The sequence below is a fragment of the Heteronotia binoei genome, chromosome 7, assembly GCF_032191835.1.
Source record: "Heteronotia binoei isolate CCM8104 ecotype False Entrance Well chromosome 7, APGP_CSIRO_Hbin_v1, whole genome shotgun sequence".
In the NCBI taxonomy this organism is placed as follows: Eukaryota; Metazoa; Chordata; class Lepidosauria; order Squamata; family Gekkonidae; genus Heteronotia; species Heteronotia binoei.
In genome coordinates, this window is record NC_083229.1 from 114,475,030 (window position 1) to 114,491,516 (window position 16,487).

Consider the following 16,487-nt stretch of genomic DNA (forward strand, 5'->3'; position numbering starts at 1 on the left):
CAGCTTGAAGAATTAAGATAATCTTCCATATTAAATTGGAACTAAACATACCAGTTTTCTAAGAAATTCTCATGCCTTATAGAGGGTAAAACACTAAAAATCAGTCACATGAGACTGGAGTTCACATAGTTGCAATACAATGTAACCTTTGATTCAAATCCTTCTGTATGGGGCTGACAGAAACATACCTAGCAGCCAGTAGTTTGCTCAACTTTTTCGGACTTCGACCGATACAATCACTGTAGTTACGAGAGGGCAAAATCACCATCCATGAAGTTTTGTGTAATTTATAATCAGTAGGAAAAGACATAGGTTGTAAACAGCAGCACCACAACATGGTTAAAAGGGAAATCAACGTGTGCTTCCTTCTGCTTTCGGCTGCATCAGGAATGGTGTACCCTCAAAGGGATTTTTGAGTGATATTTGGATCTAGCTGGGCTTCATTTTGACACGACTTGAGATGTACCTCCATTGTTCACTTTGTCACTGAATACAAGTACTGGATGGAGTTTGACGCCACCAGCCACTAACCAAGTTTGTGTCCCTGTCAGCATCTACCACCATTAGAGCTGGCACTAGGGTTTGCCTTAGCTGTTTTGTTTTTGTAACATCTGCCTGACTAAGGTGTTAGGTGGACTTGAAAGCTTGCACATCATTTGGTGTTGCTTTGATTAGTCCCAATAATTTTTTTTTGTCATCAATGCAGATGTGCCTGTCTGGAGATGACTGTAAGGTTGCATTTCTAACACAGGGAATAAAGAAAGCTTGATTTCCAGAGCGAATGTTTCCCCAATTTATCACTTCAGCCTCAGGCCTTTAACACAAGGAACTGAAACTATACTTACACATTAACATGCAAATAAAGAAATGTTGCCAGTTTCTATTGGAAGTCCTTTATTAACCTGAATATAAAAAAAGACAAACATTGTCTACCATATAGGACAGATCTTGCTTCATGTGGAAACAATTTTTTTTACAAAGTGAAAAAATAAATACCTCTTGAAGTAAGGTTTATACGCTAATGTGCCATAAAAAAGTAGAGCTTTAATATTTTGACAAAATGTCTGTGCAAAGAAACAAATGCATACACACATTACTGCTACATTAAGGCAATATGAAAGTATATTTAGGAAGTCTCAGTAAAGTGACTTGTCTAGCCTTTATTTGAGCTAGTATTGCACCCACATATGGTCATCTAGTTTTCAATGTTCTGGAGTATTCACTAGTTGACCAAAGTCCAAAATGCCCATGGAGAGGGTATATGGCAGAAGGTAAGACGGCTTTTAGAAAGAATAATTTAAACACAACTGCATTATAGAAAACCCTATTAAGATTATACTGTTTTAGGATTAAAGTTTCTCCCAAGAAAAAGGGCATACAATGGGGGGGGGGGGAGCACAAGTGGACTCTTGCAAGTGAAAATTTTATACAGACATTAAATGCTCCACTTTTTCAAATGTACATATACTGTCCTTCAACAGTCTCTCAAAAGATGTCCACCAGGCTGCCAAGCTTACTCAAAATTCAATGGTAAACTCAAAAATCGATGGTAATTTTGGGAGTTATCTAGTCTTTACTTTTGATGAAACAAATATAACCATTTGCTTAAAGCTTTGCAATCTTAGGTTCTTAGTTCACTGATCTGAAAATAAAATGGTTCCTTATTTTGGTAACACTAACAGCAGAACCTAAACGATATAAAGCAAATGTAGTTATTAAAACTAGTTTCACTAAAAGATAAATGGAGTGATCATGCAAAGTGAAGTTAACTTTAAAACAATCTTTATAAAAAGAATAAAACAAACTGAATGGCCCTTGATGGATACTACTGAGTCACTTGTCCACCTCTCATTCTCAAGTTTTCTTTTAAAAAATCGCCATCTTCTGTAAAAAATATATCTGGGTGACATGAGGTTGGCTATACATCATTCACAGTATGTCCTAAACATGTTCTCTAACACTCTGAACATTCTCCCCTCCACCTACTCCAATCAAAAACAGTTTTGTAGCGGCCATTCTGACTGCTATTGCTGGCAGATTCTCTCCTTTCCTCATCAATGGCTGGAGTGAACATAGTATTTTGGAAGTACAAGATGACTTAGAAGCTTATATGGTATTTATCCTTCAGTGATGACACAAAGATCATATTACCGTCAGATTAAGCAGACTGGTATGGGTGGGCAGATAGACGTGCTGAACATGTTCTACTTGAGATCTGCAAACTGGGCATGACTAGAGAGAAAACAGAAATTGGAACATTCAATTGTGTCTAGTATAGAGTCAATAGTTCATATATGTCAAAGATTTTAATAATCAGTTTGTTATCAGAAATACAATAATTGGTACTGAGTACCAGTGCTCAGAAATAGAGCTTCATTTTTAAATACTAATTACATAAATAAGCCCTACTTGCTTTATAAAAATACATTTTCATTTCTAAACAAATAAGCACTTCCACTGGCATCTTTTAAAATACAAGCTGGGGTTCACTTGATCTCTGTGTAGGCAGAAGTATCCATTTGGGATTTTCCTTAATTTAGGCATGTAACAAAACAAAATCTTGTTTTTCAGGGCAATTAAAGCAAAAAAAAGTTCCACAGAATCTCAAGGCTAAGTAAAATATTCCAGCAATTTCACTTAAAACTTTGTTGTCATAACTAGGTATGATCCAGCTAGTGTTACCAGAAACAATGGTCAGCAGCCTGCTGGAACACAAAATTTTTATTACACATTCCTGGTGCTACTCTATTATTCTGCCAGTGGTTTTTGAAAGCTAGTAATGTAAACATGCTATGTTTTTACAAGCGGCTTTATAGTTACCTGTAACTGTGCTGCGCACGACTCACAGCATACAGTGTGGCCACACGGACAAAAAGTAGAATTTATTTCTTCTTCACAACACACCATGCACAACAAGGATTCTTTAAGCTTCCGTAACTTCTCCTGAAGAGCCTTTGTCTGTTGACAGCTGAGACCTTCGCAGGTGTCACAGTTCATACTGCTTTCTGAAGTCTTAAGGGGGGAACTGGGTGGACTCTGGTCACTTCTTGAAACAAGATCCACAATGCCAGCATTGTAAAGAGCTCGTCGTGCATGGTCATAAGCCTCCTTTGATGTTCGCTTAATATCAAACACGTATTTTTTGCCAAGGTTAATGTTTTCGTTCAGGAACAAGGATGCTAAGTGGCCTTTTAAGTCTCGACTATACTGCATCATGACAGCACTGGTAACGGTGTCACACCTATAGAGCGAAAAGTGCATGCAGGCTCAGTTAATATGGAACACCCAATGAAGTAAGTTAGTTCTGTTTAGTCGCAGGATAGCCAAAAATGATAATTTCAATTAGTTGAAGACCATTCCAAAAAACCCAAAAATGGTATGCTTAGCTTGAATACTCTGTCAAAAAGTAATTCTTCCAAATTGATGTTTGTTAGCAATTCAATTTCGCTTTCATAGTTTTTATATTTCTGTACAAGTTCAGCAATTGTTCCAGTTTTGTATCAAAAAATGACATGAATGCTAGTTCAGGTAGTGTTAACTTAAAGTTTTGCGCAAAACAAGGGTGGCATCAAGGGGTGTGGCCTAATATGAAAATGAGTTCCTGCTAGGCCTTTTCTACAAAAAAAGTCATGTGAATATCTATGGTGAGAGCCTCTGAAAAGAATAAAACTTGTGTCTACTTAGCAATACCTCATTAGTGTTTGTATAGAGGTGACACTGGATGCATTGCAAACTTCTAAATCCTATGTATGAAAATAAAGAATATTTGATACTTAAATCATCAGCTTAAATTTAGTAAAACAAACCTGTAAAATGCATGTGTTTCAGTTATTGCTCTGTACAGTCCACTAGCTGCTCTGGTGCTGATCATCTTGAAAAGGTGAACTATACTATTGCCAGACTCCTTTGTAACAGTCAAGTACACATTCTTTCCAGACTGTGTTGCCATCTGAACAACTGGATATGCAATCCTAGAAGAAAAGGAAGATCTTAAGCAGACAGGATCTGTAGAGGTGGTCTGCTAAACCCACTAGTGATTTAAAAAATGCATTGCAAAATAGAAACTAATATGAAAATTGTGAAGGCTACAAAATCTATATCTGTCCTTCGTTGCATAATGCAACTCAAGGAGCCCAGGAAATCTCCCATGCAGGCACTGACCCAAACTGAGCCAGTTTGGTGTACTGGTTAAGTGTGCAGACTCTCATCTGGCAGAACAAGGTTTGATTCCCCACTCCTCCACTTGCAGCTGCTGGAACGGCCTTGGGTCAGCGTAGCTGTCACAGAGGTTGTCCTTGAAAGGGCAGCTGCTGTGAGAGCCCTCTCCAGCCCCACCCACCTCACAGGGTGTCTGTTGTGGGGGAGGAAGGTAAAGGAGATTGTGAGCCACTCTGGGACTCTTCGGAGTGGAGAGCGGGATATAAATCCAGTATCTTCTTCATCTTCTATTCAGAACAAACTGATTCTATCAAAGGATGATTGGCTTGAGTGTCCTCAGTTCCATATGGCAGCTGTTTTGCAACTGATCCTAACCCCCATTTAACTGCATCCTTGTTCTCAAAATTCCAAAAGTGCTGAAAGAATCGACAAGATTAGGTATGCCTGTGTAACCTGTGCCTACTGCCCCTGTCCTGGGACCTATGCAATACTGGGAAAAGTCAATGAGGTAAAATAAATTTGGTTTTCTGTACTCATTTTGTCTTTTTATGGTCAAAGGGGGGGGGGGGTCAAAACACCAAGCAACTGCTTTTTTTAGTCACAGAACTTAATCCAAGTTCAAATGGTGGGGGGGAGGGGGGGAAGGAAAAAAAATACACCCTGAAATCTCCAAGTCCCAAGTGACACTCCATATAACTGCAGCTATTTAATGACTTTGCTTTTTCTTTTTTAAAAATTCACATCTGAATGCTATCTGAATGTTCCACAATACAGTCACTGTAGAAACTAAAAACAGGTGAGTACTCTCATGACACCTTTTAATGACATTTTACATGAATGCTTTTCAGAAAAAATTCTGTAGTTCTTACCTGTTAATAGGAATGAAGTCATCTTTACATATGGAAATGCCCTCAGGACCAACACCAATAAAAAGTTTTTGCCCTTCACTGTCTCTTACAGAATGCCACTCTACTCCATAGTTTTCCAATGTTGATACAATCTGTAAAACTTGATATTCTGCTGAAGCCTGGCTCAGACCTTCAAGTTCTTTATGTTTTGCTGTAATGCTATGGACAGTAAGAGATAGAGAGGTTAGTCATTTAGACTTATGAGCCAAGATGCACTTTGGTCTTAAAAGTTAAGCTGACTTACAATTTACTTTATGCTCATATTTTATTAATTTGAGCTTTTAAAAATAAGTAGTACATAGATCAATAAATCCTTGTCCTAATTTTAATGCATATAATTCAAAAGCTGTATGTAATTTTAAGATTTAAAAATAGATATCATAGGCTGCCAAACCAATTAAATATTCAATTTTTTTAAAAGCTGATTTTATCAACATCAGAATAGATTATGAATGTAACTTATAGAGCTGTAAAGTGACCTTTCACTTCCTTATGGTATTGAAATAATATATTCTCTATCACAGTAATGTGTAAAAACCAGTTTCAATAGAAAGATGCCTCAGTTGGTAATATTGAAGATGCATGTCAACACATCCTTAATATCAGCGCTATTTTTGTAGCAAGAACTCCGTAGCCTATTAGGCCACACCCCAATGATGTAGCCCATCCTCCTGGAGCTTACAGTAGGCCCTGTACTAAGGGGCCCTGTAAACTCTTGGAGGACTGGCTACATCAGGGGTATGTGGCCTAATATGCAAAGGAGTTCCTGCAAAAAAAAAAAAGCCCTGCTTAATATTAAAGATACTGTATTCACATCATGTGTCAGAGTCCGCAAATGTGAAAGGCTGATTTTCAGTTGCAGTGTCAGCCATTGAAATACTGGAGCAAATGTTTCATGCTCAGCAAGCCCTCTTACCTTTCCAAAACAGCAATAGTAAGCTCCTTTGAACAGAACTCTTCATAGTAATATTTGGCAGTATTTTGATTATAGTCCCCAAATTTCAACTGGGCAAGTAGTGCACTAAGTTCAATTGCATGCTCACAGGAACACTGAAGATTGCCAGCCAAAAGATCCTCCACTATATGCAAATAAAACATGTGCCTAGAAGGAAATCAAGTGAAAACTTAAGTTTTGCATGCTTAGTTTTTTGTTTTTAGTTTTTTGTTATTACTTCCGCACAAGATCATTCTGATTTCCCCAACCTACCTAAAAAAAATGGGAAAGTTACCTACAGAATACTTACAGAATACCTAAACGAAGTGTAAAAGTAATTCATTTGGAGCAGTTAAGATACTAACAGTGCAATCCTAAGGAAAGTTACTCCAGTCTAAGCCTATTCATTTCAATGGACTTAGAACAGAGTAACTCTCCTTAGGATTGCACTGTAACTGTATTACAGTAGTACACTGAAAAACAATATTTGGCTTCTTTAGCTTAAGATTTAAAAAAAAGATTCGGGAAAATGGGGGGAAGGGTATGCCTAGCCGAATCTACCTCAATCATTTCACAGAGTAGCTTCAGTTTCTCCCCCAGGCTATCTACAGTGATGGTGCTATAGAAACAACATGGCATTTGTCTTACCCTGCTCAACAGTCTGTGTCTCTGTCCCGTTCTAGCAGAGCCTTATTACTGTGTAATAGAAACAAGCTGGAAAACTGGCTTTGGAGACAACAGGTCCTTTGCACCATCCCAAAACCAGTTCCTAGAATGACTCAGCCCTAAATGGTGAATAAAACAGTATTCACTATCTCTTTTCCCACTCCCTTCCAGACCACACTACATCTGTAGCACTGGATGGGAATAGGGATCTGGAAGCAGGGGTGGCGAAGAAGCTGGACCACAGAGGAGGAGGAGAACAGAATGAAAGATAACAAGAGGGAGGCAAGGGGCAAGACTGGTGAATACAGTGGTAAAGAACACTCCCTTTTCCTTCTCCAAATGTTACAGATGATTGCCTAGTAATAACCGTTCTCTGTTCAACCAGCTCAACAAAAAGATTAAAGTCAGTGCATGCTCTTCTTTCTAAGGCTTGTTTATAAGACAGAAGCAGGCACTTCTATGGTGGATATTTAAGAATTACTGTACTTCTGTTGTCTTCATACACAAACTGCTGCACCCATAATTGTAGGGTGCGGGTGACGGAATAAAAGGCACAGTCAACCCCATAATCAGCTGATACAGGGCCCCTCCCCTGTAAATCAATGCCTCGAGAAAGGTATGAAACCAAAGGAAGATTTAAATCAAAAACAGACCAAGATTTTACTTGCCCACCCTTCACTCTGCACCTTTGGTTCAACATTTGTACGACTAAAACATTAGAGCAGTTAGCCAACAACTGAACAATCCTTCTCAACAACGCTGCCCATCACATACCAAGTACAGGAAGAAATCCAGCATAAGTGAAACATCTGGGTAGGACAAAGTGTGCTCTCACATATGATACTAAAAGCCTCCTTATGTTTGTGCGCATCATAAATGGGTAATACAAAAGGTGAGATTTTTATAATACAATATAGATTACACTCACAGGAATATATAAAAATATCTCAATCAGTGAGTCTATGAGGAAAAAGTCTCAGAGAAAGGTCAATGCTCATTTCACAGGCCTGTCTTCATTTCCCAAGAAAGTTTAACACAGAGACTGCCATATAAAGTGCTGTATGCAAAACACCATATGAGCTCTTGGAGCTAACCTTAGAATCTCCAGTGTACCTGTAATGGATCAATATCTAGTCCTAGAAGGCATTTACTGAACCAGCTGAAACTGAAGATCTGGATTCATCCCCAAGAAATTAAGATACTATTTTAATTTACTATTTGGACCTGTACCTCTTCATGCAAATTTGATGTTTCAAGGACAAAGCTATTAAATATTTCAACAGCTTCTTTAAAATTAAAGTGACAAATAAGAATGCATGGACATTTAAGAGTGCATTGATACACAGTGCATCATTCTTACCATCTTTCACCCACAGGAGCCCACAGATCATTCTAAAAAACTGCTGTAGGGTTCCTCTAGATCAATGCCCCCCTCCAATCTACTATGTATTCTCTTCAGTTTTATATGTATTTGAACTCTAGGAGATATACTGTACTTCATAGCAATTCATGTTTTCTTATAGCCAAAGCTTATGGCACATTTGTGCTAACTGACAAAGAACCTCATACAGCTCAAAATACTAGTGTAACTTGAAATAGACTAACTACCTGAAAATATATCTACCATTTTAAACTACATGAGATTTTGTTAGTACCAGAACTGTAAAAATATTCAGTTGAGCCTCTGTCCAACTTTAACAACTGTCCAGCTTTAACAAGTCACACCTCTTTTGAGGCACTGATCTAACAAAGACACTGATATTTGTAGCAGCACACTACATAGAAATGACAAATATAGGAAAACGCTACACATGTGAAACAATCCCAATTTCTCGATTTCTCAGAACCCAGGATCTTTAGCAGCTGACAGGAAAATAAAATTGCAGGATATAAAGCTCTACCCATATTAGGTTTCCAGTTTACTGCACTGATTAACAAGGTGAAAGGTTACTATTGGCTGTTCAACTCCACTGAATGTTGTCAGATGTATTCAATACCTGCCACTGAATTTTATTGCACTTTGATGTCTACTTTAATGTCAACACATTAAAACTTAATTTACAACTTACAACTTTGTACTATTGTGTATTACTGTGTTAAATGTTTAATAATAAAAGGTAATTTGGAAAAAACAAACAAACTTAATTTACAGTTGACAAATCTCCCATGTATGCAAATGTCTAAGAAAGTGAACGAGCTGTTCAAATCCATGTCATATCTAAATGGTCCACTAGCCATTCTGACTTTATCACCTCAAATTTAGGGATACGAGGCAATATAGTAACTATACACTTCTAATGTAAAATTGTGCCAAGTATATAATCATATTAAAATATCACTTTATTTCAGCTGCAAAACTAACTTTACAAGCTTTAATGCTACGCTCAGGATATTTAATGTAAGGGTTTGATTTTTTTTTACTCAACTATCAGCATAACTTACGATTTCAGAAGCAGAGTTTTTTATTCTTGTTAACTTGTTTCAGGAGAAGCCTCAACCACAAAAGCAGAACTCTCTGCCTAAAACAACAGCTGCAGACCAATCAGGAGTCAAGTTTCCATGTGCTCCGTCTTCTTCCAGCACAGCAGTTGCTGATTTGGTAGCAGCTATTAGCAAGGGTTACTTTCAGTCAATGACCTATAGTTACATTGTTGTTGCTTCCTTCCCCAGAATAGCAGCCACAGACTTCGCTGCACCACAGAAACGTCAGCCACACCTCTGAGGCCTAATTTCACATCAACACACTTCTGGACCTTGGGAGCAGTATATTTTGACTGAATCCCAGGAGTGATCTTAAATACATGAGAAACCCCATGCAAGCTGCCTTAAACTTCTTGGAGGAAAGACTATATTCCAGTGTCAGATAACCTCCCTCCCCCACCTTCAGTGCCATAGGCAGAAAACACATTGACATCAGGTTTGAAATGACAAAAGGCAGAATCATCAAGCTACTAAGTATACCTTTTGCATCCCTCTTCAATGGGTATTCAACCTCACAACATATTGAATATGTAAAGTACTCCAAATGAAGAAACACTGAACCTTGGATAATGTTCTGAAATGTGTTTAATACATTAAAGATTGTGAAATTACAGTTGCCAGTGTTTCTTCCCTACGTGCATCACTGTAGAAGAACACTGTGGAACAGGCAAATGTAACCGATCACTGTGGAAAGCTGATTTGAAAAACCACACACCTATCCAATTGAGCATGAAGCTGTGTTGATTTAATTTTACCTTCTGACCCATATTAAGAACGGGCCAAAACAAATCAAAGCAGTCAATTTCACTTTCAAACGCTAATGAATTCAGAGTGATATAATCTATGTTTGAACCTTGCATTTTATACTAAAAAGCGAAACAACTCCTGACATGCCAGCCACTCTTTGAACCCTTAGCACACCATTATACCCATCTTCTCAATACCATAAACTGCCTCTATTGCTGACAATGCAAGTACTGAAAATGATTGAATCTCAGATCACTGGATGCATACGCAAGCAACCATCAATGCAAGGGCATTTCTTCTTCCAGCAAGGGTGATTATGTAGTGCTCTAAGTGTTCCCTGTTCTTTAGCCAAGACTCCAAACAGGAAAAGAGATATGAATGCTAAAAATCTGAAGCCTGAAAGGACAAATGGCAAACAGGATTTTTCCTGTGTTTGTAGTTAAAGAAAGAAGAAGCAGGAGTCCAGTAGCACCTTAAAGACGAACAAAATTTGTGGCAGGGTATGAGCTTTCATGAGTCACTGCTCACTTCTTCAGACTTATGAAAGCTCCTATGCTGCCACAAATTTTGTTAGTCTTTAAGGCGCTACTGGACTCTTGCTCTTTTGTACCGCTACAGACTACCAAGGCCACCCATCAACATATGAACATATGAAGCTGCCTTATACTGAATCAGACCCTTGGTCCATCAAAGTCAGTATTGTCTACTCAGACTGGCAGCGGCTCTCCAGGGTCTCAAACTGAGGTTTTTCACTCCTACTTGCCTGGACCCTTTTTAGTTGGAGATGCCAGGGGTTGAACCTGGGACCTTCTGCTTACCAAGCAGATGCTCTACCACTGAGCTACCATCCCTCCCCTAAGGGATCTTGATCTATCTCCACAGAAGTGTTCACATACTTGCTATCTCATTGTTTGGAGCTAGCTAGCAATCATGACCTTTCCAAGCAGGCTATAAGATTTGATTTATCAATAAATATGACAGAATATACCTCCTAGTCATCACAGTGCAAGTGTAGATAGGAGAACCAAAAATTAAATCATTCACTAACACAAAATGAACACTTTCAGCCTACTGCAAGTCAAGCATTATGCAGTTTAGCAGAACAAACATCACTCAAGTCCTACCCCATACTGTATTCTTATGAACAAAATCCTGAATGTAATAAATATGCTTTCATCAGATATATTAACACATTAACTTCCTTAACAAGAACTGCACAGCTGAACAAAGGGGGGAAAATCTACAGAGGAGACTTATATGATTATTTTAAAATATGCCCAAACACATCTCCAACAGGAGCCTAATAGGAAATAAAATCTAACTCATAAATGTAATACTTCAGTGAACCACGCTGATCATAGATCTAGGTGGGTAGCCAGTGTTGGTTGGAAGCAACAGAACAAAGTTTGAGTCCAGTGGCACCTTTAAGACCAACAAAGTTTAATTCTGAGTGCCACTGCACTCATTTTGTTCACACTGATCATGTTAATATTTCAAACACCCATTTCAAATTAAATACAGCATCAGATACAGTGCAATCATAAGTAGAACATATGATGGTTTTCAAGGTGTCCTTTCACAGAGCACCGCAACAACTTGCCTCACAAATAATCCCACTGCAAGGCTGAGGTATTGACTGACAACAGTACCTACCGAACAGCAAGTGAACTAATGCTTCACAAAATACTTTGCAACCACTGTGATTTGCAATGTCTTTTTAGGATAAATGTAAGGTAAATGTGTCACAATATAGAAGCAAACATTTCTGTACAAAATGGCATGTTTCTGTTTCCTCACCATACCTTTACACTACATTTCGAACAATTGACAGCTAGTGCAAAATGTTATCACAACTACCCACCCAGTCATTGCCACACAGAAATGTTATGTTCTGCAAACACATTTTAAATGTTTATAGACTGTTTTGTGTAAATAGTTCAATTCATGCTTAAAGAACAGAATAACATATTAAATGTATTTCTCAGTGCTGAAAAAACACAGCTGTTTTCCCTTTGTGGTTTGAAAGAGGGCTTCAGTTGCTGCTTGAACCAGTAGTGTAATATGAGAGCAGATTAAAAGGAGTTCAGTAAAGTTGAAACACTGGGAGAACAGTTTCCTGTTAGAAACATTATAGAATGACCTACAGTAACATTCTTAGGAGGTTACCATCGGGCAACAGAGCCAATACTCTTTACAGTCTTTTTTTCTAACTCCCCACTTTGAATGCTGTTACAGGGATTTTTATTTACCATAGTAAATTCAACTTTACAAGACAAGAACATTATATTCAACTCCAAACATACTGATGACCAAAACTAAAACTGTACATACAGTTCACATGCTACGCGGTTAGAAACAACTTTCACTGGGGAGCCATTCTCCCTTACCTTGTCTGTTCTTGCAAGATAAGATGGGGCTCCACAAAGAACTTGACCCGTAATTTCAGTCTGTAAGGAGGCAGGCCATCCATCTGCTGGGATATTCTGTTTCTCAAATTCAGCCATAAGTTCTCTCCTTTGCTGCCTGTGAACTGGAGTCCAAAGTAATCAACTTCTATGATCCCCAAACGCCTGCAAACCTATAAATAAAAATATACTAAAGTTAGTATAAAGGAGAGAAAAAGCAATATGCGGTTTAAATAGGAAATCTACCAATCATTAAAATTCCACTTGATACTGGAGGAGATGCAACTGAACTAAGGCAGAAACATTATGTTCTCCTCCCCACAAAAAAATCCAAAAAGGCTCTCTCAGGTTGTTCTTATCTCCCAGCCAACCAGGCACAATAGATCAAATGCGTTCTGTTAACCCTCCAAACCTAAACCCCTCAAAAGCCCAATCCAGTTGCTCAAAAACCTCCTGCATCATCCCAGTACCAAAGCCATGCCTAAGCTAACCAGCAAGGATAATTCCAGTTCCTCAACAACACTCAGCATCTTCTAGGCACCTAAACACTGAGACTTCCCTCAACCCATCCAAGACAGATCAAGACAGAGGAACAGAGCAAGAGTCCAGCAGCACCTGAAACACTAACAAAATTTGTGGCAGAGTAGGAGCTTTCATGAGTTGTGCATATCTGAAGAAGTGAGCACAAAAGCTCCTACCCCACCACATATTTGGTTAGTCTTTTGGGCATTATTGGATCCCTGCTCTTCTTTACCATCCAAGACACAAACGCTAGCGACCAATGCAGAGTTATTAAGTACAAACCAGGGATGTAGCAGGACCAGCTTTTGAGCAACTAGACTGCGCTTCCTGAGGGGTTTAGGAGTAGAGCATTTAGATGCGGAGGGATTTATGTGCAGAGAGAACACATTTGATCCGTTGTGCTTGGTGGGCTGGGGGATAAGAACAAAACAGACCACCCAGACCTCTTCATGTCCACATTAGGAGTGCAGTGTCCCATGGTCACACAGGTCCATTGCATGCCACAGAGTGGCCATCTAACTGAGCATTCACTAGTGGTTCATGCAGTCCCGGGGGGGGGGCTTGTGGACAGTGTCCCCTCTAAGCTGAGTTAGCATGAGCTAGCTCACAGATTTTTAGCCTCCAGCTCACACATTTTTGTCCTAAGCTCAGGAGGGATGACCCCAGCGCACACTCCTTTATGCAGCAGCTCACAACATTAACGCCAGCAGCTCACAACCGTAATGCCAAGCGGGCAGCCGTGTTGGTCTGAAGCAGCTGAACAAAGCAGGAGTCAAATTGCACCTTTAAGACCAACCATTTTTTATTTAGAAGCACACTTCATCAGACGAGGAATCCGGCACAGCGAGCGAAACCATACATAGTTGAGCAGAGCCATACATAGCTGGTGGGCAGTGGCCCAGAATGCAACATGGTACAGATTCCTCGTCTGATGAAGTGTGCTTAAGAGCACACGAAAGCTTACGTTCTAAATAAAAAACCGGTTGGTCTTAAAGGTGCCACTTGACTCCTGCTTTGTTCTACTGTAACGCCAGTAGCCTCGCAAAGCAGAATTTTTGCTCGCAAGGCTCTGCAGCTTAGAGGGAACATTGGTTGTGGGGGGCGAGGGGAAGCAGCAGTCAGCTCCGGCTGCCGTCGCCCCTGCAACGTGCCACGTGGCTCAACGCTCCTAAGACGGGGATTCGAAGGCATTTTCGCGGTGGATCCCGTTCAGGCAACTGCGTGTGGGAGGCAGTCGAAGCCACGGCGGCGGCGATGCTGCAGGCTCCGCACCGAGGAGGCCGTCGCAATCCTTCCTCCGCCCCTCCCGACGAATAAGAATAACTAATAATAATATAATCGTAAAATATAGAGCCGGCTCGGCTCCCCCCTTCCCCGCCTCCCCTGCAGCCCTCGAGGGTTTCTGAATGAGCGCGAGGAGGAAGGGGGGGCGGGAGTCTGGTTTGATTGGCAGCTCGAGCCGGCGAGAACGCGGGAGTCGGAGCAGTTGACGGTTTAACGGCCACCCCCCCCCCTTAACGGCCATTCAGAGCGAAGCTCTTCACCTGGTTGAGGCAGTCTTCGCCGTTGGCTTTGGCCTCGACCTCCACCTCCATCACCACCGCGTCCGGCCTGGTCACATAGCACAGCATGGCCGCTGCCTTGTCCTTCGGTCGCACACACCGAGAGGGGAAGAAAAAAAAAACCACCCAAACTCAGCCTGTGCCCGTCTGCGCCACCTGCGCCTCTCCCGCTCGCTCCTCCGGCTCTGAAGGCGAACGCCAGTTGCGGCTCCTCTATCTCCTCAGCGCGTTCTCCCCTCAGCCCGTAGGCCCCGCCCACGGGTAAAACTCCACCAATGGGCGCGCGCCGCTCTGTTTACATGCAGCCGTCAGAGCCAACCGAGAGCGCCGTTCGCGTGAGGGCTCGGAAAAGGGAGGAGAGCGGTAGGAAAGGGACGGGGGCGGGTTGTTATGATGATTAAGAGGCTGCGGTCTGCGTTCGCTTAATTAGAGACTTCTGGTTCCCGAGCGAAGGGAGTTTGCATCTCCCATGTGCGGGGCAGGCGGGAATGGAAGTAGATAGAGAGCGATGGGGGGGGGAAGGACACAAGAGCAGGGTTTCCACAAAGTTGCTGTGTTTGTTTTAGGCATCCTGAACGGGAAGAATGTAAGAGATGGGAATTCGATGTTCGGAAATGTTCCTGCTCTTTACGCGAACTGTGGCGTCTAGCAAGCAAAATACTTGCAAGCCAAGCGCCCATTTGTACCAGTGTTTCTGTCAGTATTCGCTAATTAAAATCGCCTGTCTGGCTTGCAGTCAGAAAAGCAATGCTTGTTTTTGCTAGACGTCCTGTGCCTCCCTAAGGTTCCCATGAGAAGCAGAATGTTAAAGACGTCAGTATTTCCCCAGTCAAAACCTCATACTCTCTCGGCTGTAATGCCAAATCATATCCAAATAACTCTCAGGGGATTTCTGCGTCTCTTTAAAAAAAACAAACCTCAGGTTTTGTTGGGGGAATGCAACATCAATCAATCAAAAGCCTTTATTGGCATATATCAGATTATAAGTAAATAACAAAAACAGTCAAATGCAGCTATACATTGGACAATCTATCCTTGATTACCAGACTCGAGAATAAAGCAACCTTTTCAGTTATGCCAGATGACAAATCATTCAGAAGACGGCAAACCTTTCCAGCGTCTGAGCAGCCTGTCAGAATTGGATCTAAACAGAATTGGATCTAAAAACCTAAGGCGCGTATAGTATCATACAGGGGACAATAAAGAAGAATATGGGGATGCAACATGCTTAAAAGATCAAAGGACAACAATGTAATGTATTTTATTATGATCAACCAAAGTTCCTGGCTTCGGGTTGGAAATATCTAAAGATTTTGGAGGTGGAACCAAAGAGGAGGTGGTTTGGGGATGGGAGGGACTTCCATGGTGTAAAATGCCCAGAGCAGGGGTGGCCAAACTGCAATTCAGGAGCCACATGTGGTTCCTTCACACATATTGTGTGGCTCTTGAAGCTCTTACCGCCCTGTCAGCTGGCTTGGAGAAGGCATTTAAAGTTGTTTTCTTTTCCCCTCCCTCTCCAGCTATTTCCTTCCTTCCTTCCTGTCTTGCGGCTCTCAAACATCTGACATTCATGTCTTATGGCTCTCAAACATCTAATGTTCATGTCTCATGGCTATCAAACATCTGGTGTTTATTCTATGAAGCTCTTTCATTAAGCAAGTTTGGCCACCCCTGCCATAGAGTCAAGAGGCTGATGTTCATTTATTATTTCCAGTTTCTTATCCATTCCTTATTTATTCATGAATTAAACCAAAAACACTGAGAAGACTTTTGGGTTTAATTTGTGAAAAAGGAATGAAAAAGGAAGTGGGAATAATGAATCAACTTCAGCCTCCTCATGGAGTCCACCCTCCAAAGTGGCCATTTTTATCCAGATGAACTGATCCCCATTGCCAGGCAATTAGCTGTAATCCCAGGCTATCTCCAGCCACCGCCTGGAGGTTGAAAACCCAAAGAGAAACCGTGACAAAATAATGAACACAATTGTTAATTCATGTACAATTATTTTAGTATGAAACTTCAAAGCACTGATTTTTATAATCCAATTCAGCAATTAATATATCAAGGTAAGTACATGTAAATCATTTCCAAAACGCATCTAGGC

General features: G+C 40.6%; 1 protein-coding gene across 1 annotated transcript; it reads right to left on the minus strand.

The window, feature by feature from the left end:
- Nucleotides 1–877: 877 nt before the first annotated feature.
- Nucleotides 878–14,620, minus strand: MYLIP (myosin regulatory light chain interacting protein). The gene is made up of 7 exons (XM_060244251.1): nt 14,366–14,620; nt 12,282–12,472; nt 5,983–6,168; nt 5,028–5,225; nt 3,807–3,971; nt 2,821–3,241; nt 878–2,232 (listed from the first exon to the last, which is right to left on the minus strand). The coding sequence occupies exons 1-7, from the start codon at nt 14,450–14,452 to the stop codon at nt 2,143–2,145; spliced, it is 1,338 nt and encodes a 445-aa protein (XP_060100234.1). The 5' UTR covers nt 14,453–14,620; the 3' UTR covers nt 878–2,142.
- Between the last annotated feature and the right edge of the window lie 1,867 nt (nt 14,621–16,487).